Raw genomic sequence first — 22,358 nt, 5'->3', positions numbered from 1 at the left:
TATAACTGACAGCAACTGACATTTTACTAACAGCAACTGATATATTTCAGATCTGACAAAATATTGTCAGAACTGGAAGGGATTATTGTCAGAAGAAAATGGTGAGCTTCTGAGAGGAACTATGTATTTTATTATTATTATTATTTAGTATTTATATAGCGCCGACATATTACGCAGCGCTGTACAGTGTATACATGTGTGTGTGTATGTATATATATATATATATATATATATATATATATATATATATATATATATAATATTTATTTTGTCTTGTCACTAACTGTCCCTCAAAGAAGCTCACAATCTAATCCCTACCATTGCCGTATGTCTATATTATGTAGTGTAAGTACTGTAGTCTAGGGCCAATTTTAGGGGGAGCCAATTAACTTATCCGTATATTTTTGGAATGTTGGAGGAAACCGGAGTGCCCGGAGGAAACCCACGCAGACACGGAGAGAAGATACAAACTCTTTGTAGATAGTGCCCTGGCTGGGATTTAAACCAGGGACCCAGCGCTGCAAGGCGAGAGCGCTAACCACTACGCCGCCGTGCTGCCCAATGTAATGTAACTATGTAATGTTCATTTGAAGTTACCTCATGTGTTTATTTTAAATATTTTTACTCAGTACAGGTTCTCTTTAAGTAAAGAGGCATTCCCGTGTGCAGCACCTGGCCAGTCATTACACTCTGCCTGCTGGAGAACAGAATGTTAATTGATAGCAGCGCTCACCTTTGTGTTCACATTTTCTATAACTCTATTTAAATTTTTATATGTCACAGCAGCTGTGTAAATGCAAAGCACCGCCTTGTTGCTAGGAGCCCATGTGTTTTGTGTTCCAGGTCTTGCAGCATGTGGGAGAGGAGGAGCAGGACGGGGTTATATATAGCGTGCACTCGCGCACTACCAGTGCACAACAGGTAAGGCGACTCCCGCGTCTAATAATATCGCCCGCTTTACATAATGTCATAATGTGTCGATCAGAGGAGGCCCGCCTATACCTCTACAGATGCAGAAACTGGTCTGCTTCCAGCTGCCCCATCCCTGGAATGAGCCCCGCCTGTACCTCTGCAGATGCAGAAACTGGCCTGCTTCCAGGTGCCCCATCCCTGGAAAGTAAAGCCAGGGCACAGTGACAACAGGGCTGTCAGAGTGGAATGTCAGAAATTGAAAATATGTGTTGGAGTGGAATCCCAGAAACTGAAAACATGTCTGCAGTAGTTTTTGTTTGCTGAGCTTATTTAAGTGTGTGGCTCACTGCCAGACTACCGAAACACATGTGAATATTAGTAGGATTAGCCATACTATGCCAGGGGAAAAAAAACATATATATATTTCCGACCTGTCCGATACCCCGCCGGATCGATTCTGCACTCAATACCGGCGGGGAGAACAATGGGAGCAAACGAAAGGTTGATTAGAAGCGCCCTCGGGGACGAGCGGGAATCGATCCGTGCGGATGAGTGGTGACGCGCCAGCATAGAGCCGGCGCATTATCGAGCCGTGTATGCCCAGCTTTCGATGTTTTCGGGAGATCCGATCGTTTTTAGCGAATTGCCGTAAAATCGGATCATTTTATTGTATCATGTGTGGCCACCTTTACTGGATTACTCCTTCCTCCATCTAACTCTCCTCTCCTGATATACTCTGTGCTGCTGGATTACTCCTCCCTCCATCTAACTCTCCTCTCCTGATATACTCTGTGCTGCTGGAGGACTCTGCTCCTTCCTCCATCTAACTCTCCTCTCCTGATATACTCTGTGCTGCTGGAGGACTCTGCTCCTGCCTCCATCTAACTCTCCTCTCCTGATATACTCTGTGCTGCTGGAGGACTCTGCTCCTGCCTCCATCTAACTCTCCTCTCCTGATATACTCTGTGCTGCTGGAGGACTCTGCTCCTTCCTCTATCTAACCCTCCTCTCCTGATATACTCTGTGCTGCTGGAGGACTCAGCTCCTTCCTCTATCTGACTCTCTTCTCCTGATATACTCTGTGCTGCTGGAGGACTCTGCTCCTCCCTCTAACTCTCCTCTCCTGATATACTCTGTGCTGCTGGAGGACTCTGCTCCTTCCTCCATCTAACTCTCCTCTCCTGATATACTCTGTGCTGCTGGAGGACTCTGCTCCTTCCTCTATATAACTCTCCTCTCCTGATATACTCTGTGCTGCTGGAGGACTCTGCTCCTCCCTCCATCTAACTCTCCTCTCCTGATATACTCTGTGCTGCTGGAGGACTCTGCTTCTTCCTCTATATAACTCTCCTCTCCTGATATACTCTGTGCTGCTGGAGGACTCTGTTCCTCCCTCCATCTAACTCTCCTCTCCTGATATACTCTGTGCTGCTGGAGGACTCTGCTCCTCCCTCCATCTAACCCTCCTCTCCTGATACACTCTGTGCTGCTGGAGGACTCTGCTCCTTCCTCTAACTCTCCTCTCCTGATATACTCTGTGCTGCTGGATTACTCCTCCCTCCATCTAACTCTCCTCTCCTGATATACTCTGTGCTGCTGGAGGACTCTGCTCCTTCCTCTATATAACTCTCCTCTCCTGATATACTCTCTGCTGCTGGAGGACTCTGCTCCTCCCTCCATCTAACTCTCCTCTCCTGATACACTCTGTGCTGCTGGATTACTCCTCCCTCCATCTAACTCTCCTCTCCTGATATACTCTGTGCTGCGGGATTACTCCTCCCTCCATCTAACTCTCCTCTCCTGATATACTCTGTGCTGCGGGATTACTCCTCCCTCCATCTAACTCTCCTCTCCTGATATACTCTGTGCTGCTGGAGGACTCTGCTTCTTCCTCTATATAACTCTCCTCTCCTGATATACTCTGTGCTGCTGGAGGACTCTGTTCCTCCCTCCATCTAACTCTCCTCTCCTGATATACTCTGTGCTGCTGGAGGACTCTGCTCCTCCCTCCATCTAACCCTCCTCTCCTGATACATTCTGTGCTGCTGGAGGACTCTGCTCCTTCCTCTAACTCTCCCCTCCTGATATACTCTGTGCTGCTGGATTACTCCTCCCTCCATCTAACTCTCCTCTCCTGATATACTCTGTGCTGCTGGATTACTCCTCCCTCCATCTAACTCTCCTCTCCTGATACACTCTGTGCTGCTGGAGGACTCTGCTCCTTCCTCTATATAACTCTCCTCTCCTGATGTACTCTGTGCTGCTGGAGGACTCTGCTCCTTCCTCTATCTAATCTCCTCTCCTGATATACTCTGTGCTGCTGGAGGACTCTGCTCCTTCCTCTATCTAATCTCCTCTCCTGATATACTCTGTGCTGCTGGATTACTCCTCCCTCCATCTAACTCTCCTCTCCTGATATACTTAGTGCTGCGGGATTACTCCTCCCTCCATCTAACTCTCCTCTCCTAATATACTCTGTGCTGCTGGATTACTCCTCCCTCCATCTAACTCTCCTCTCCTGATATACTCTGTGCTGCTGGATTACTCCTCCCTCCATCTAACTCTCCTCTCCTGTTATACTCTGTGCTGCTGGGGGACTCTGCTCCTTCCAATAACCCTCCTCTCCTGATATACTCTGTGCTGCTTGAGGACTCAGCTCCTTCCTCTATCTAACTCTCCTCTCCTGATATACTCTGTGCTGCTTGAGGACTCAGCTCCTTCCTCTATCTAAAGGTGGCCACACACGATACAATAAAATGATCCGATTTTACAGTAATACGATAAAAACGATCGTATCTCCCGAAAAAAACGAAAGCTTTTTTTTCATTCGACTGAAAAATCCGATCGGATTTCCCGTTTTCTTCTATTTTAATCGATCCGGACTGCCAGATATTTTTCTTTAATCTTTCTAAAGATTGTATGGTGTGTGTTGGATTGTCAACTTATTAATATACACACCCTAGCAATTTTGTTAGAGTTTCCAATCATTTTTATCATAATTGGGGGAAGAATTGAACATACGTGTGTGGTACATTGGTCATATTTTTGAAATGTTACAATCAGTCAGAAAAATTGATTGCAATTCTTAAATTGAACAGATATTTAAAAAATTGTATGGTGTGTGGCCACCTTAACTCTCCTCTCCTGATATACTCTGTGCTGCTGGAGGACTCTGCTCCTTCCTCTAACCCTCCTCTCCTGATATACTCTGTGCTGCTGGAGGACTCTGCTCCTTCCCCTCTCCTCTCCTGATATACTCTGTGCTGCTGGAGGACTCTTCTCCTTCCTCTAACCCTCCTCTCCTGATATACTCTGTGCTGCTGGAGGACTCTGCTCCTTCCTCTAACTCTCCTCTCCTGATATACTCTGTGCTGCTGGAGGACTCTGCTCCTTCCTCCATCTAACGCTCCTCTCCTGACATAATCTGTGCTGCTGGAGGACTCTGCTCCTTCCTCCATCTAACTCTCCTCTCCTGATATACTCTGTGCTGCTGGAGGCCTCTGCTCCTTCCTCCATCTAACTCTCCTCTCCTGATATACTCTGTGCTGCTGGAGGACTCTGCTCCTTCCTCTAACTCTCCTCTCCTGATATACTCTGTGCTGCTGGAGGACTCTGCTCCTTCCTCTATCTAATCTCCTCTCCTGATATACTCTGTGCTGCTGGAGGACTCTGCTCCTTCCTCTAACTCTCCTCTCCTGATATACTCTGTGCTGCTGGAGGACTCTGCTCCTTCCTCTATCTAATCTCCTCTCCTGATATACTCTGTGCTGCTGGAGGACTCTGCTCCTTCCTCTATCTAACCCTCCTCTCCTGATATACTCTGTGCTGCTGGAGGACTCTGCTCCTGCCTCCATCTAACTCTCCTCTCCTGATATACTCTGTGCTGCTGGAGGACTCTGCTCCTTCCTCTATATAACTCTCCTGATATACTCTGTGCTGCTGGAGGACTCTGCTCCTCCCTCCATCTAACTCTCCTCTCCTAATATACTCTGTGCTGCTGGATTACTCCTCCCTCCATCTAACTCTCCTCTCCTGATATACTCTGTGCTGCTGGATTACTCCTCCCTCCATCTAACTCTCCTCTCCTGTTATACTCTGTGCTGCTGGGGGACTCTGCTCCTTCCAATAACCCTCCTCTCCTGATATACTCTGTGCTGCTTGAGGACTCAGCTCCTTCCTCTATCTAAAGGTGGCCACACACGATACAATAAAATGATCCGATTTTACAGTAATACGATAAAAACGATCGTATCTCCCGAAAAAATCGAAAGCTTTTTTTTCATTCGACTGAAAAATCCGATCGGATTTCCCGTTTTCTTCTATTTTAATCGATCCGGACTGCCAGATATTTTTCTTTAATCTTTCTAAAGATTGTATGGTGTGTGTTGGATTGTCAACTTATTAATATACACACCCTAGCAATTTTGTCAGAGTTTCCAATCATTTTTATCATAATTGGGGGAAGAATTGAACATACGTGTGTGGTACATTGGTCATATTTTTGAAATGTTACAATCAGTCAGAAAAATTGATTGCAATTCTTAAATTGAACAGATATTTAAAAAATTGTATGGTGTGTGGCCACCTTAACTCTCCTCTCCTGATATACTCTGTGCTGCTGGAGGACTCTGCTCCTTCCTCTATCTGACTCTCATCTCCTGATATACTCTGTGCTGCTGGAGGACTCTGCTCCTTCCTCTAACCCTCCTCTCCTGATATACTCTGTGCTGCTGGAGGACTCTGCTCCTTCCTCTATCTAACTCACCTCTCCTGATATACTCTGTGCTGCTGGAGGACTCAGCTCCTTCCTCTATCTAATCTCCTCTGCTGATATACTCTGTGCTGCTGGAGGACTCTGCTCCTCCCTCCATCTAACTCTCCTCTCCTGATATACTCTGTGCTGCTGGAGGACTCAGCTCCTTCCTCTAACTCTCCTCTCCTGATATAATCTGTGCTGCTGGGGGACTCTGCTCCTTCCTCTATCTAACTCTCCTCTCCTGATATACTCTGTGCTGCAGGAGGACTCTGCTCCTTCCTCTAACTCTCCTCTCCTGATATACTCTGTGCTGCAGGAGGACTCTGCTCCTTCCTCTAACTCTCCTCTCCTGATATAATCTGTGCTGCTGGAGGACTCTGCTCCTCCCTCCATCTAACTCTCCTCTCCTGATATACTCTGTGCTGCAGGAGGACTCTGCTCCTTCCTCTAACTCTCCTCTCCTGATATACTCTGTGCTGCAGGAGGACTCTGCTCCTTCCTCTAACTCTCCTCTCCTGATATAATCTGTGCTGCTGGAGGACTCTGCTCCTCCCTCCATCTAACTCTCCTCTCCTGATATACTCTGTGCTGCTGGAGGACTCTGCTCCTTCCTCTATCTAACTCTCCTCTCCTGATATACTCTGTGCTGCTGGAGGACTCTGCTCCTTCCTCTAACTCTCCTCTCCTGATATACTCTGCGCTGCTGGAGGACTCTGCTCCTTCCTCTATCTAACTCCCCTCTCCTGATATACTCTGTGCTGCTGGAGGACTCTGCTCCTTCCTCTAACTCTCCTCTCCTGATATAATCTGTGCTGCTGGAGGACTCTGCTCCTCCCTCCATCTAACTCCCCTCTCCTGATATACTCTGTGCTGCTGGAGGACTCAGCTCCTTCCTCTAACTCTCCTCTCCTGATATAATCTGTGCTGCTGGGGGACTCTGCTCCTTCCTCTAGCTCATAGGTTCTCAACGTGTGGTACGCGTACCCCAGGGGGTACTTCTGATGGTTCCAGGGGGTACTCGGGCTTGATATACTTAACCAAAAATAACACATTTAGAGTTTTAGAAAATGATAAATCTTATTTAAACAGCACCAAATTAGTATTTTAGCTAACTAAAAGCAATAGTAAATGCTTGGAAATTGTTTAGAACTAATTATCATGTACTATGATTGAATATATATTTGTCAAGGGGTACGTGTGATATGGTTTACCATGCTAGGGGGTACTTGGTGAGTCTAGGGTTTTAAAAGGGGTACATACCAATAAAATGTTGAGAAACACTGCTCTAGCTAACCCTCCTCTGCTGATATACTCTGTGCTGCTGGAGGACTCTGTTCCTTCCTCTATCTAACTCTCCTCTCCTGATATACTCTGTGCTGCTGGAGGACTCAGCTCCTTCCTCTAACCCTCCTCTCCTGATATACTCTGTGCTGCTGGAGGACTCTGCTCCTTCCTCTATCTAACTCTCCTCTCCTGATATACTCTGTGCTGCTGGAGGACTCAGCTCCTTCCTCTAACTCTCCTCTCCTGATATAATCTGTGCTGCTGGGGGACTCTGCTCCTTCCTCTAGCTAACCCTCCTCTGCTGATATACTCTGTGCTGCTGGAGGACTCTGCTCCTTCCTCTATCTAACTCTCCTCTCCTGATATACTCTGTGCTGCTGGAGGACTCAGCTCCTTCCTCTAACTCTCCTCTCCTGATATACTCTGTGCTGCTGGAGGACTCTGCTCCTTCCTCTATCCAACTCTTCTCTCCTGATATACTCTGTGCTGCTGGAGGACTCAGCTCCTTCCTCTAACTGTCCTCTCCTGATATAATCTGTGCTGCTGGGGGACTCTGCTCCTTCCTCTAGCTAACCCTCCTCTGCTGATATACTCTGTGCTGCTGGGGGACTCTGCTCCTTCCTCTAGCTAACCCTCCTCTGCTGATATACTCTGTGCTGCTGGAGGACGAGGATGAGTGTTTTTGGCAGATTTGCTTTCCGATCGTTTTTTCCAATCAATTTTCCGAAACCTCTATCTGCCGAAAAAACTCATAATGTATCAGGACAGGAGAGTAATGCTGTGAGTACACCCTGTGCTTCTGGAGGACTCTGCTCCATCCTCTTTCTACCTCTCCTCATATACTGTACTCTGTGCAGCTAACTCTAATGCTTGGTACACACAATGCAATTTCCCACCCAATCAAAGGGAATCAATTGATTTATTTCCGACCTGTCCGATCGGCTCACGGTAGATAAAGTAATCGATTTTGCACACTTAGCAATAGAAAATCGATTGGTTTATCGATTGAGAGCCAATTGGACATGTCGGAAATAATCGATTGACCCATCCATCGGGTGGGAAATTGCATTGTATATACCCAGCATTAAACCTGCAATCCATAGATCTGAGTGGACACTCCAGAAGACTGGGAATTGATGACTCTAAAGGTGGCCACACACGATACAATAAAATGATCCGATTTCACAGCAATTCGATAAAAACAATCAGATCTCCCGAAAAAATCGAAAGCTTTTTTTTTTTCTTACGATTGAAAAATCAGTTCGTATTTCTTGTTTTTTTTCCGATTTATATCGATCCGGAATGCCAGATATTTATTTACAATTTTTTTTAAAGATTGTATGGTGTGTGTTAGATTGTCAATTTATTAATATACACACCCTAGCAATTTTCTCAGTTTCCAATCAGTTTTATCATAATTGGGGAAAAATTGAACATAGGTGTGTGGTACATTGGTCATATTTTTGAAATGTTACAATAAGTCAGAAAAAATTGATTGCAATTCTTTAATTGAACAGATATTTAAAAAATTGTATGGTGTGTGGCCACCTTAAGGGTTTGTTCACACCTAGAATCGCTAGTGCAATGAATCCTTATGGGATATTTCATGTGTGTACACACCTTTAGTGTATGGCCACCTTAAATCCTATTTTGGAAATGCTATTTCCATACATCTCTCCTTTAGCAAGAAGTTTGGTTGATAATGTCAGACAACCACAGCCTTGAATAATTAAATTGCACTTAGATCTGTGAGTCATCTAGTGGAATCGGCAGATGTGAGTCAGAGCAGGCTGGTAACAGCTCCAGTGTCTCAGTGATATGGATACCCTCAGCAGTGCCTGCTCTGCTCATTACCAGGAGCTACTGGGAATCTGGAGATATTACTGGGCCTGTGCTGTGCAGTGATATGGATACCCTCAGCAGTGCCTGCTCTGCTCATTACCAGGAGCTACTGGGAATCTGTGGAGATATTACTGGGCCTGTTCTGTGCAGTGATATGGATACCCTCAGCAGTGCCTGCTCTGCTCATTACCAGGAGCTACTGGGAATCTGTGGAGATATTACTGGGCCTGTTCTGTGCAGTGATATGGATACCCTCAGCAGTGCCTGCTCTGCTCATTACCAGGAGCTACTGGGAATCTGGAGATATTACTGGGCCTGTTCTGTGCAGTGATATGGATACCCTCAGCAGTGCCTGCTCTGCTCATTACCAGGAGCTACTGGGAATCTGGAGATATTACTGGGCCTGTTCTGTGCAGTGATATGGATACCCTCAGCAGTGCCTGCTCTGCTCATTACCAGGAGCTACTGGGAATCTGGAGATATTACTGGGCCTGTGCTGTGCAGTGATGGTCCTGATTTATATTTACAAGTGCTAAAGCCTCCTGAGGTGAGAGGTATATATGGAGGCTGCCATATCTGTGATATTTATTTCCTTCAATACCAGTTTCCTGCCTATCCTCTGCCTCTTTTAGCTATAGCCCCTGAACAAGCATGCAGCAGATCAGGTATTTCTGACATTATTGTCAGATCTGCTGCAGCCAAATTGAACAGCAGGGCTGCCACGCAACTGGTATTGTTTAAAAGAAAGTAAATATGGCAGCCTCCATATCTCTCTCACCTCAGGTTCACTTTAAAGGAGCACTGAAGTGAGAAGAGGCTGCCATATTTATACCAGTTGCCTAGCAGCCCTGCTGGTCTATTTGACTGCAGTAGTGTCTGAATCACACCAGAAACAAGCATGCAGCTGATCTTATCAGATGTGACAATAATGTCAGAAACCCCTGATCTGCTGCATGCTAGTTCAGGGTTTATGGCTAAATGTATTAGAGGCAGAGGATCAGCAGGACAGCCAGGCAACTGGTATAGCTTAAAAGGAAATAAATATGGCAGCCTCTTCTCACTTCAGGTGTCCTTTAGGCTTTGTTCACATCTAAAATCGCAATTGCTTACACCAGCGATTTGCTATTTTTTTTTTTTCCCTACCTGCGCTCGGGTCGGGTTCTGCGTTTTTTTTTTAAAGTACTTTCCTAAGTGCTTTTGCAGAGCGATTCGGCTTTTTTCACTTTCTGACGCAAGTCAGGAAGTGAACTCTTTGACCTGGAAATGAATAAATACAATTTATTGTTCTTTTTTTTTTTTTTTTTTTTTTTTTCCTTGATTAGCTCAGAGCCTAGCCACAGTTTATGAAGGCCCAACCATATTGATAGGCTTCATCACCACGCTCTTGGTGTTGGGCATAAAGTCTCATCATATTTGCTAATCAGAATTTGCCAATCAAATTTAATTATTTCATAAAATTAAATAGAGAAGAGAAAAGAAACAGACCAAAGATGAAGAAAAGTACCACATCCTCCCGTGTACAAGACGCGCCCCCCCTCAGCAACCACGGAAGCAAAACTGTGCACCCCACAGCTCAACATTTATCTACACACTGCCCTATGCTGGACACCACACACGCACACAGACACACGCACAGACACACGCACAGACACGCGCGCACACAGACACGCGCGCACGCAGACACGCGCGCACGCAGACACGCGCGCACGCAGACACGTGCGCACGCAGACACGCGCAGACACACGCGCAGACACACGCGCAGACACAGACACACGCACAGACACAGACGCACAGACACCCAGACACACGCACAGACACCCAGACACACGCACAGACACCCAGACACACGCACAGACACCCAGACACACGCACAGACACCCAGACACACGCACAGACACCCAGACACACGCACAGACACCCAGACACCCGCACGGACACCCGCACGGGCACCCGCACGGGCACACGCACGGGCACCCGCACAGACAACCCGCACGGGCACAGGCACGGACACACGCACGGACACACGCACAGACACACCATACACACACACCACACTACTAGCACTCGTTCCAGTTGGGGGGCTCTTCCACACTCCCAGTTGTCCCACCCACTGGAGAACACGGTGAATAGAGAAGAAATCACCAAGAGAAAAGTGTAAAGAATAGCTACTTAACATTACCCTTAAAATAGTATGGCTAGAATTTGAATTTCTCAGAACAAAAATTATACAGCTTTATCCATCTGTTTTGTTCATTGGTAACAGTCGTTGGGGCCTCGGGGGGATGTGAGTACTCTATCTCTAAGAGCTCGTTAAATCTAGTGAGCCAACTTGATATTGTAGGGATAATGTGGGTACCCCAATACAATTTATTTAATCATCAAAGCGCTGGGGAAATCGCTATACAAAGTGCTTTTTCAAGTGCTTTGCGATTTCCCTATACCTTGTATTGAGCAAAAACGCTCAGAAAATGGTACAGGCAGCGCTTTGCTGAGTGAATCGGAAAGGAAACGCTCAGATGAGAAAACTCTCATTGCACACGCTTTTTAGGGTGATTTTCAAAATTGCCGGCGCTTGCAAAAAGGGCAAAAATGCCTTAAATGTGAACGAGCCCTGAAGGTCTTACCAAATCACAAAACGCACACGTGCCCAATGCACACCAAAAACCTCTAGCAGATCCACCAAACGCTAGAGGTTTTTGAAGCCGAGTTCAGAGCAATTCTAGGCATGTTTTAGAGAGGTTTTCTAAACATGCCCAGCGTTTTTTGGAGTGTTTTGGTGTAGCAGATTTCATATATTGTTACAGTAAAAGCTGTTACTGAACAGCGTCTGTAACAAAAACACCTGGTAAACCGCTCTGAAGTAGCGTTTTTCAGAGCAGTTTTCCACTTTCCTATACTTTAGCATTGAGCCAGAAACGTCTCAGAAATCTAAAAAATGCTGCAGCCCCCGAGTTTGTGGAAAAAACGAGTCGCTCTGGTGTGCCCCAGCCCATTCACTTTCATTAGCCAAGTGGTTTTCCCCCCTGCAAGCAGTTTCCCCCTGGCGTGCACCAGCCCACACACTGTTATTCATACATATGCTGCTTAAACAGCAGGAGGAGCCTGAGCTGGACTTGCCTACCAGGCACAAAGAAGTAATTAGAGGACATCTGAAGTGAGAGGGATATGAAGGCTGCACTACTTCCTTTTAGATAATACCAGATGCCTGGCAGCCCTGCTGATTTTTCTGGCATTTTTGTGTCTGAATCACACACCTGAAACAGGCATGCAGCTAATCCAGTCAGACTTCAGTCAGAGCACCTGATCTGCATGCTTGTTCAGGGTCTATGGCTAAACATACTGGAGGCAGTGGATCAGCAGGACAGACAGGCATTGAGCGATGTTTTCAAGGAATTAAATGTCCGCCTCCATAGTCCTCTCACTTCAGGTTCCCTTTAAAGGAAAACTGAAGTGTCCTAAAAAAAAATGACTTGTATTCACCCGGGGCTCCCCTCAGCCCCCTGCAGCTGAACGGTGCCCTCGTCGTGTCTCTCCGATGCAGCTGGACTCGCCGGCGGCCACTTCCGGTTTGGCCGTCACCAGCGCGGCTAATTAGCCGCGTTCCCGGCCGCAATAGCATTAAAGAAGGCGCTATTGCGGCCGGGAACGCGGCTAATCAGCCGCGTTCCCAACTTGTCGGCCGGTGACGGCGTAACCGGAAGTGGCCCCCGGCGAGTCCAGCTGCATCGGAGAGACACGACGAGGGCACCGTTCAGCTGCAGGGGGCTGAGGGGAGCCCCGGGTGAGTACAAGTCATTTTTTTTAGGACACTTAAGTATTCCTTTAAGAACACTTCCAGTAATCTGACACAAAGGAGGTTTGAAACCAACCTGTACTTTAGATGATTAAAGTGTGCAGACAGTTTCCTTGTGTATTTTTTGTTGTTGTTTATCTCAGTTTCCAGGATTGTTTGCAGTGTCCGGGATACTCTCTAGTACTCCATGACTCCTCCTACGCCTTTCCCCATTGTTTGCCTGTTTCCAAGCTTACTATGTAAACAAATATAGGAGCGGCATGGGATGTTATTAGTATTCTTTATTTATATAGCACTGACATCTTCTGCAGCACTTTACAGAGTACATAGTCATGTCACTGACTGTCCTCAGAGGAGCTCACAATCTAATCCCTACCATAGCCATAGCCTAATGTCCTACCATATTATGAATTTATATAGCACTGACATCTTCTGTAGCACATTACATAGTACATAGTCATGTCAATGACTGTCCTCAGAGGAGCTCACAATCTAATCCCTACCATAGTGAGCACGGCATAATGGTTAGGGCTCTCGCCTTGCAGCGCTGGGTCTCCGGTTTGAACCCCAGCCAGGTCAACATCTGCAAGGAGTTTGTATGTTCTCTCCATGTCTGCGTGGGCTTCCTCCGGGCACTCCGGTTTCCTCCCACATCCCCAAAACATACAGATAAGTTAAGGGCTTCCCCCTAAATTGGCCCTAGACTATGATTCATGCACTACACGATACAATACATACATAGACATACGACTACGGTAGGGACTAGATTGTGATCCCCTCTGAGGGACAGTTAGTGACAAGACTATATTTACTCTGTACAGCGCTGCGTAATATGTCGGTGCTATATAAATACTTAAAATGAATAAATAAAAATAAATAGTCATAGTCAAATGTTCTACCATATTATTATTATTATTAATATTATTATTATTATTAATAATTATTTTTATAGCACTGATAATCTGCAGCACATTGTCATGTCACTGACTGTTCTCTGAGGAGCTCACAATCTTATTCTACCATAGTCCTATGTGTAATGTCCTACCATATTATTATGCATTTATATAGCACTGACCTCTTCTGCAGCAGTTTACAGAGTACATAGTCATGTCACTGACTGTCCTCATAGGAGATCACAATCTAATCCCTAACATAGTCGTAGTCACTGATCTCCATATTATTATTACAAAGATTTTGTTGCTGTCTTTCTTCATAGGGGATGGTAGGAAGAATTGTCCGCACACTTAAAGGACAACTGAAGTGAGTGGTATATGGAAGCTGCTATATATATATTTCCTTTTAAGCAATACCAGTTGCCTGGTTAACCTGCAGATCCTCTGCCTCTAATACTTTTAGCCATATACCCTGAACAAGCATGTATCAGATCAGGTGTTTCTGACATTGTAAGATCTGACAAGATTAGCTGCATGCTTGTTTCAGGTGTTATTTAAACACTACCGCAGCCAATTAGACCAGCAGGACAGCCAGGCAACCAGTATTGCCTAAGTTAAACAAATATGGCCACCTCCATATACCTCTTACTTCAGTTATCCTTTAAACACTTATAAAAGGCTTGAGCGACAAATGTTGTTCTAAGTGCTCAATACAATAAAACTCTGTGAAAACTATTATACGTGCAGTAAAAGGTTTATAGGAGACACTGGGTACCTCCTGCAGGGTACAGACAGTGTGTCCATCTGTCAGGGCGGGGCTGTGAGTCACATGGTATGCACAGCAGCTCGGTGTGCTCATATCACGGTGTTCTGTCTCATGTTATGCAATGTCTTTCCTCTCTCTCCAGGCTCCGGTGAAGGTGTTAGTGCTGCGCGCTGGAACCCTCCCCCGGCTCGTCCGCCATCTTCTGGAAGCCCGGATTCTGGGGGACACCTCCTACATCCCGGCCTTCCTGGCCACCTATCGCGCTTTCAGTAGCACCAGCGAGGTGTTGGAGTTGCTGCTGGACAGGTCGGGTCGCAGTCACATCTTCAGCTGTGTTACCTGGGGGTGGTGATGGGTATTTGGTTCATTGCTATGTGGATATTACTGTATTTCTCACTTTCATACAAGTGCAGCTCGAAAACCTCACATCTGAACGTTTCTTACCCACACTATTAAAATGTTAATACGCACTCTTATAATCAGGGGCGTAACTAGACTTATTAGGGCCCCCATGCAAAAATGATGGCATGGGGTCCCCTTGGTCCACGATCCCCACGTGATTGGGAGCCAGTGAATGGCAGGAATGTCTGGAAACAGGAAAAAATTACACACGCTCCTACACATGGGCGGGGGGCGGTCTTTTCTAGGACCACGACCACGCGGGGCTGATTCAAAGACGGCTAGTGATCACACCAAATGGGGCTAGAGGAAGCCCCAGGTAAGTATAAATATGCCCATAGATCTGATCTCAGGTTCCCTTCAAATCTACTTTTTTAAGTTTTTACTGTTTCATTGTTTCTGCTCAATGACACATTCATTGAAGTATGCCAGAGCTAAAATCTATGAACTATTGACTCTCGTTATCTCTTTCCTGCTCTCATAAGTGATTTACTGCCAGGAAAGTGTTTTATGGCTGGACATTTTGGAACTATGGAAGAGTGACAAGAAGAAAGGCACTGCTAACAGAAAAGCATAAGAAGTCCTGTTTGCAGTTTGCCACATGCCATGTGGGGGACACAGCAAACTTGTGTAAATAAGAAGGTGCTCTGGTCAGATGAGAACAAAATGGAACTTTTTGGCCAAAATGCGAAACGCTATGTGTGGCAGAAAACTAACACTGCACATCACTCTGAACACACCATCCCGACTGTCAAATATGGTGGTGGCAGCATCATGCTCGGGGGTGCATCTCTTCAGCAGGGACAGGGAAGCTAGTCAGAGTTGATGGGAAGGTGGATGGACTTGCAAATACAGGGCAAACTTGGAAGAAAACCTCTTGGAGTCTGCAAAAGACTTGAGACTGGGGCGGAGGTTCACCTTCCAGCAGGACAACGACCCTAAACATAAAGCCAGGGCAACAATGGAATGGTTTAAAAAAAAACATATCCTGGTGTTAGAATGGCTCAGTCAAAGTCCAGATCTAAATCCAATTGAGAATCTGTGGCAAAATCTGAAAACTGCTGTTCATAAATTCTGTCCATCTAATCGGACTGAGCTGGAGCTGTTTTGCAAACAAGAATGGGCAAGGATTTCAGTCTCTAGATGTGCGAAGCTGGTAGAGACATACCCTAAAAGACTGGCAGCTGTAATTGCAGCAAAAGGTGGTTCTACAAAGTATCGACTCAGGGGTCTGAATAATTACGCACACCCCACTTTGCAATTATTTATTTGTAAAAAATGTTTGGAATAATGTATGATTTTCGTCCCACTTCTCACATGTACACCACTTTGTACTGGTCTTTCACGTGGAATTCCAATAAAATTGATTCATGTTTGTGGCAGTAATGTGACAAAATGTGGAAAACTTCAAGGGGGCCGAATACTTTTGCATGCCACTGTATGCAGGGGGGGAGGGGGGGCGGCAGCGGCAGCTTCACAGATGGTGAATCAATTTCAGGCTGAAATCGATTCACAATCTGTTTGCAGTAAAGGCAGCCATACGATCCTTCTCTGATCAGATTCGATCAGAGAGGGATCTATCTGTTGGTCGATCTGATGGCAAATCGACCAGTGTATGGCCACCTTTACAGAGCCAAACTAATCCAACATGCATACAGACTGTTTCGGATTGGTTGATCCTCATCAGTACACGGCATCGATTAATGTGGCTCTATGGGGTAGGACTTGAAACACCCAGAGGGACAGACTAACCAGCAAGCTCACGGTGAACCAGAACTGTGCTAATCGAAAGTGTGTAACGATTAACAAGCTGACACATCATTGCATGCCAGCGGTTCTGGAGGTGTGGCTAGCTTGCAGCTACAACAAAGGATGATTTGCATATTCAGTGGTGATGCATTGTGGGAGACATCATATGCTCACTCCATTCTGAATTATCGCAAATGTCTTCTGTTTTAAGAAGGAAAACTTCTGTTTTGCATAACATTTTATTTTTTGGTCCTTGGTAGCCCCTTTCACACTCCAATGAGTTCTGGTTCACCATGAGCTTGCTGGGTAATCTGTAACTAATAGTAAAATGAAAAATCTTAAACTAGGGTGCACTGTGGTTTATCCTCTTCCTATGAACGCCCCCAACAGAAAAATCTTTTCCCCTCCACACTGCGTTTGTGTACAATTTTTTTTTTTTTGTGTGCAATTTAGAATATTTTCACCTTTTGTTTGTGAAAGCAAAGTCAGTATCTTGGCAACCCTGGGGCAGAGGTGTACATTACATCACAAATATTTGGCCAGGTGACACACTTCCTACCATGACTGTGTTTGAACTTATATTGCCATCTAGTGGACAGAAGTGCAGTCATCACAGTGACGCCTATGTTTGTTGCTGCTTGCAGATTACAGAGTAATAACCACACCCGGGTCCCTGAGCGCTCACATGGAGGGAAAGATGACGAGTGAGTATGACACTGGTGGCTTCCTATATTTCCTCTGTGCTCTCCTGCTAGTATTGTTCAGTAAAATGTCAAAATTGTTCGGCATAGTTCATACACTGCAAGGCCAAAAGAATGTGCTTGTCCAGACAGTGACAATCTGTCCCAGCCAATTATCCCTCCACCACCAAACGTTACAGTTGATATAAGGCAAAGTACTGTTCTCTTGGCAACACCGATTCTCATTGACTTTCGCTGTAATTAGACGCAATCGTGTAAACAATTGTTTTACATGATCTTTTGTTGACGCAATTGCACTTGCAGATTTTGCTAGGTGGATCAGGGAATGATCCTTTGCAAAAATCCCCCATCCATCTGGCCGTGGATACATAGATTTAGACAGATGTTACTTTCAGAAGGTGTTCTGGACCTTGGTGGTGGGTTCTACTGACCAGGGAAGATCTGGCAGTAAAAACGTTTGAAGAACTTTTTTTTTAGGTAATGCAACAACTGGACGTTGGCAAGCTAAAGTTCCCTGACCCGTTCAGTGTGACGCACTACCCAGCAATCTGGAGGCTATTTGATATGCTCGATTTTATATGCCTGTTAGTAGCTGATTATAGTGGAGCAGCTAAACCCTTTTAGTTAGAATTGGATTAGATACGCTTTTATCCATGTATATATTTGGCCATCACTACCTGTTGTACTTACAGTTGTGTTGTCTCTTTCAACTCTATCCGGCAAGCAGAAAGTGAGAGGATTGGGAGAAAAAGAGACTAGGGATTGTTTATGTGATGCAAATAATTCTCGAGTTGAGGCAAGATGATGCAAATTTTGAAAATAGATCCAGTCGACTCCTGCAAAGGTGATTTTTAGATTTGCACATTTTCAAGCTGTATAAAGTTACATACAATATTTAGAATCTGTTTTGTACTTTCCAGTGCCCAAGGTGTCTGACAGTTGGCTGTCCAAAGTAGAGCTGATATTCCTGTGAAAGTGTACTTATTCAAAAGTTCTGCTTCCTGCAACTCTGGCACAGTGGCTCTAGTCACTGAAGCTTATTTGTCCCGGGATCGTCAGTGGATGCAGCAGAGCAAGCTGTGACTGTCTTAAGTCGTTGCACACCAGGAAGTAAGGAAGATGCACAGAGCTCTAGAATTCAGGCTGTGTCCAGTAAAGCAGGGCGGCTTTGGACCATGAGAGTTGATTTACTTCATGTGGCCTCTTATCTCTCCAAGTTCTGCCGCCCCTCTGCTTTTCAACGCCCAAGGCCATGGCCTTTGCGGACTTTCCAGAAATCCGTCCCTGATAATATTTGCATAATCCTGCATCAACTTACAATTATTTGCATCTCATTGATCATCAGAAACATATCAGAGACATACTACTGTTTTTATCCTTATCTACGAATGCCTCCATCTGTCTTTGCAGCCTCAGCAGTCTCTTCTGCGCCTGGATGTCTCAGTACCCTGAAGACTTCCTCTCGCTGGACCCGCTTAAGAGGCACAAGTTGTCTGTCTGCTTGTCCCGTCTGCAGAAGAACAACCTGGTGGTTAAACTGCAGGATCTCCGCTCTGGAGAGAAGGATGGGCCGGATCATTCCCCGACAGCCGGAGATGAGGAGGAGCACTCCGACCCCCAGGATGTCCTTACATTCCAAGCCGGATATGTGGCTGAACAACTCACCTGCCTGGAAGCTGTAAGGGGAAACCATGTCTGTATGCATTCTGTGGCTGATGTATCAAGAGGGTGGGGATGGGAAGAGTTCTAGGTAGTGCTACAGTATTGGTCAAAAAGTGGAAGACCCAGAACCTTGACTTGCACGGGGGCCCCAGAGTTTCCAGTAAAAGACAACTGTAATGAGAGTGATATGGAGGCTGCCATTTTTATTTCCTTTTAAGAAATACCAGTTGCCTGGCAGCCTTGCTGATCCTCTGCCTCTAATACTTTCAGCCATAGACCCTGAACAAGCATGCAGCAGATCAGGTGTTTCTGACTTTGTCAGATCTGACAAGACTAGCTGCATGCTTGCCTCTGGTGTTATTCAGACACTACTGCAGCCAAATAGACCAACAGGACAGCCAGGCAACTGGTATTTAATAAGAAATAAATATGGTAGCCTCCATATTCTTCTCACTTCAGTTGTCCTTTAAATAAAAAATCTTATCTGCATGCTTGTTCAGGGTCTATAGCTTAAATAGGCAAATGATCAGCAGGACAGCCAGGCAATTTGCTTTGTTAGAAGGAAAAAAATTGCCGGCCTCCATATAGCTCTCACTTCAGGTGTCCTTTAAGTGTACAATGCTTTGCACAGGTCCTACAGTATCCAATCCGGTATGAGTTGCTGCTCCACTTCTCTCTCTCTTTGCTTTTCTGAACTTTACAGAATAGAACATGCTGTGTTGGGAAAACCACAATACAGTGTTCCCTGTTCATCAAAGTTAGTTGTAGGCATTTCCACCCTGCTCTGCACAAATGCAGAGGCTAGAGCCATGGCCACATGGGGGAGGCAGCCTTGCAGGATCAGTCATGTGAGGAAGAGGGTGGGGCCAGAACAGTACTTCAGGAGGGAACCATGTGGCACTAGCATCTTGTTTACAGATGGGCGGAGCTAAGGTTTAATTAACAATTAGGTAATTTAGAACTTTATAACCTATCAATGACAATTACAGTATAATAGAAGTGAAATGTAAATCTCAATGTTGCTTCTTCTAATGACTGTCTGTCTCTTTCTCTCTCTCTTGCAGTCTCTGTTCCTCCGGGTGGTGCCGTACGAGTGCCTGGGCTCGGTGTGGTCTCGCAGAGACCGGGGAGCGGATCACTGTGACCGCTGCCGCTCAGTCAGAGACACCGTCCGCCACTTTAACCGTCTGTCTGGGGCAGTCACTGCCTCTTGCGTGCAAGACCCGCAGCTGAGGCCCCAGCAGAGGGCGCGGGTCATCGAGAAGTGGGTGAAGGTGGCAGAGGTAAGTCCCTGGCCCTGATTTCACTGAGGTTTCCCAGGGTTGGAAATAAGAATGGGAAGAACTAAAAACTTTTATCAGAATAGTTTCTCATCATTAGCGGACTTCCCCTTTAATACAACACTTTAAAGGGAACCTGAAGTGTGAAGTACTGTATATAGAGGCTGCCATATTTATTTCCTTTTAAGCAATACCAGTTGCCTGGCTGTCCTGCTGATCCTCTGCCTCTAATACTTTTAGCCATAGCCCCTGAACAAGCATGCAGCAGATCAGGTGTCTAACATTATTGTCAGATCTGACAAGATTATCTGCATGCTTGTTTCTGGTGTTATCCAGACACTACTGCCGCCAAATAGATCAGCAGGGCTGCCAGGCAACTGGTATTGTTTAAAAGGAAATAAATATGACCGCCTCCATAGTCTTCTTGCTACATGTTCCCTTTAATTGCCATTTCTGCTCCTGCAGCTATAGTGTTGTGTTCAGTAATTTATGGAGGAAGAATAATCAGGTTTATTTACAGAATGCACCTACTCTCTACATAAGCAGTGTCTTCTCTCCTTTTCCTAGCCAGGCAGAACAGGAACAAACAACCCACAACAGTATAGATAATCTATATATATAATAGACTAAGTGCCTCAACCTTCAAACAAGAAGAAGAAGTACTTTGCATGAGAAAATGTATGCGTGATCAAACACCAAGTTTAAGGCCTCTTTTCCACGGACTGTTGAGCTGTGTGCTCAGCAAGCAGTTACCAGGCAGCAGTGAGCAGATACCAGGCAGCAGCAAGCAGTTATCAGTCAGCAGTGAGCAGTTACCAGGCAGCAACGAGCAGTTACCAGGCAGCAACGAGCAGTTACCATGCAGCAACAAGCAGTTACCATGCAGCAACAAGCAGTTACCAGGCAGCAACAAGCAGTTACCAGGCAGCAACAAGCAGTTACCAGCAGTGGCGTAGCTAAGGAGCTGTGGGCCCCGATGCAAATTTTGCAATGGGGCCCCCCAAGCACTCTATACATAACAATTGATACAGCGCACCAAAACCTGCCAATGACAACTACAGTGTCAGAGGTGCAAGAAGGGGATGGGGAATAGTTTGTTAATGATTATCCCTAATCAAAGTATCTATAGAAGTGATTATTATGAGCACAGGACCAATAGAGAGCTAATACTGTAGTTGAGGGAGGGCTCTTTGGGGCCCCTCTGGCCCAAGGGCCCCGATGCGGTCGCAACCTCTGCAACCCCTATTGCTACGCCCCTGGTTACCAGGCAGCAGCAAGCAGTTACCAGGCAGCAGCAAGCAGTTACCAGGCAGCAACAAGCAGTTACCAGGCAGCAACAAGCAGTTACCAGGCAGCAGCAAGCAGTTACCAGGCAGCAGCAAGCAGTTACCAGGCAGCAGCAAGCAGTTACCAGGCAGCAGCAAGCAGTTACCAGGCAGCAGCAAGCAGTTACCAGGCAGCAGCAAGCAGTTACCAGGCAGCAGCAAGCAGTTACCAGGCAGCAGCAAGCAGTTACCAGGCAGCAGCAAGCAGTTACCAGGCAGCAGCAAGCAGTTACCAGGCAGCAGCAAGCAGTTACCAGGCAGCAGCAAGCAGTTACCAGGCAGCAGCAAGCAGTTACCAGGCAGCAGCAAGCAGTTACCAGGCAGCAGCGAGCAGTTACCAGGCAGCAGTGAGCAGTTGTGAGAGTTTGAGAGCCATTTCACTGCCTATTCACAGTCCATGGAAAAGAGGCCTTACCTTAGCAAGTCTGACATTGCAAATCTGGCCTAATTGGATATTCATGAGGCAATGCTCATGCAAATGCATGCACAAACCAATACCACAAAGCAGTCACCCTGCTACATGCTACATTAGCACTATCCGGCTTAGTGCACACCAGAGCGGTTCGGCAGCGTTTTGCGATCCACTTGCGGCTGCGGATACGCTTGGGTAATGTATTTCAATGGGCTGGTGCACACCAGAGCGGGAGGCGTTTTGCTGAAATGCATACTCCCGAGGTGAGGCATTTTTTTGGATTTCGGATGCGTTTCTGCCTCAATGTTAAGTATAGGAAAAACGCAAACCGCTCTGAAAAACGGCAGTTCAGAGCGGTTTTGCAGGCGTTTTTGTTACAGAAGCTGTTCAGTAACAGCTTTACTGTAACAATATATGAAATCTACTACACCAAAAACGCTTTACAAAACCGCAAAATGCTAGGTGAAATGCTACAGAAAAATAAGAAAAAGCGTTTCAAAATCTGCTAGCATTTTGCGGATCTGCTAGCAGTTTTTGGTGTGCTCCAGGCCTCCAGAGCGCAACGGGGAGGATTCCCAATGCCC

General features: G+C 46.0%; 1 protein-coding gene and 1 long non-coding RNA gene across 3 annotated transcripts in view; one reads left to right on the top strand and one right to left on the bottom strand.

Moving 5' to 3' along the window:
• RGL2 (ral guanine nucleotide dissociation stimulator like 2) overlaps nucleotides 1-22,358 on the top strand; it is a 59,394-nt gene that overhangs the window by 9,832 nt on the left and 27,204 nt on the right. For both annotated transcript variants that reach the window (XM_068250187.1, XM_068250186.1), the window contains exons 2-6: nucleotides 844-921; nucleotides 14,389-14,552; nucleotides 17,039-17,098; nucleotides 18,506-18,773; nucleotides 19,822-20,040. In XM_068250187.1, the coding sequence (XP_068106288.1) occupies nucleotides 844-921; nucleotides 14,389-14,552; nucleotides 17,039-17,098; nucleotides 18,506-18,773; nucleotides 19,822-20,040 (789 nt within the window). The remainder of the gene's footprint in view (nucleotides 1-843; nucleotides 922-14,388; nucleotides 14,553-17,038; nucleotides 17,099-18,505; nucleotides 18,774-19,821; nucleotides 20,041-22,358) is intronic.
• Nucleotides 14,216-17,064, bottom strand: LOC137528701 (uncharacterized). Its single transcript, XR_011023457.1, has 2 exons — nucleotides 16,954-17,064; nucleotides 14,216-14,585 (listed from the first exon to the last, which is right to left on the bottom strand). It is a non-coding gene; the product is annotated as an uncharacterized lncRNA (long non-coding RNA).

Source organism: Hyperolius riggenbachi, chromosome 8 (genome assembly GCF_040937935.1).
Source record: "Hyperolius riggenbachi isolate aHypRig1 chromosome 8, aHypRig1.pri, whole genome shotgun sequence".
Lineage (NCBI taxonomy): Eukaryota > Metazoa > Chordata > Amphibia > Anura > Hyperoliidae > Hyperolius > Hyperolius riggenbachi.
Note: the sequence above shows the minus strand (reverse complement) of the source record. Positions and strands in the feature narration are given on the sequence as shown.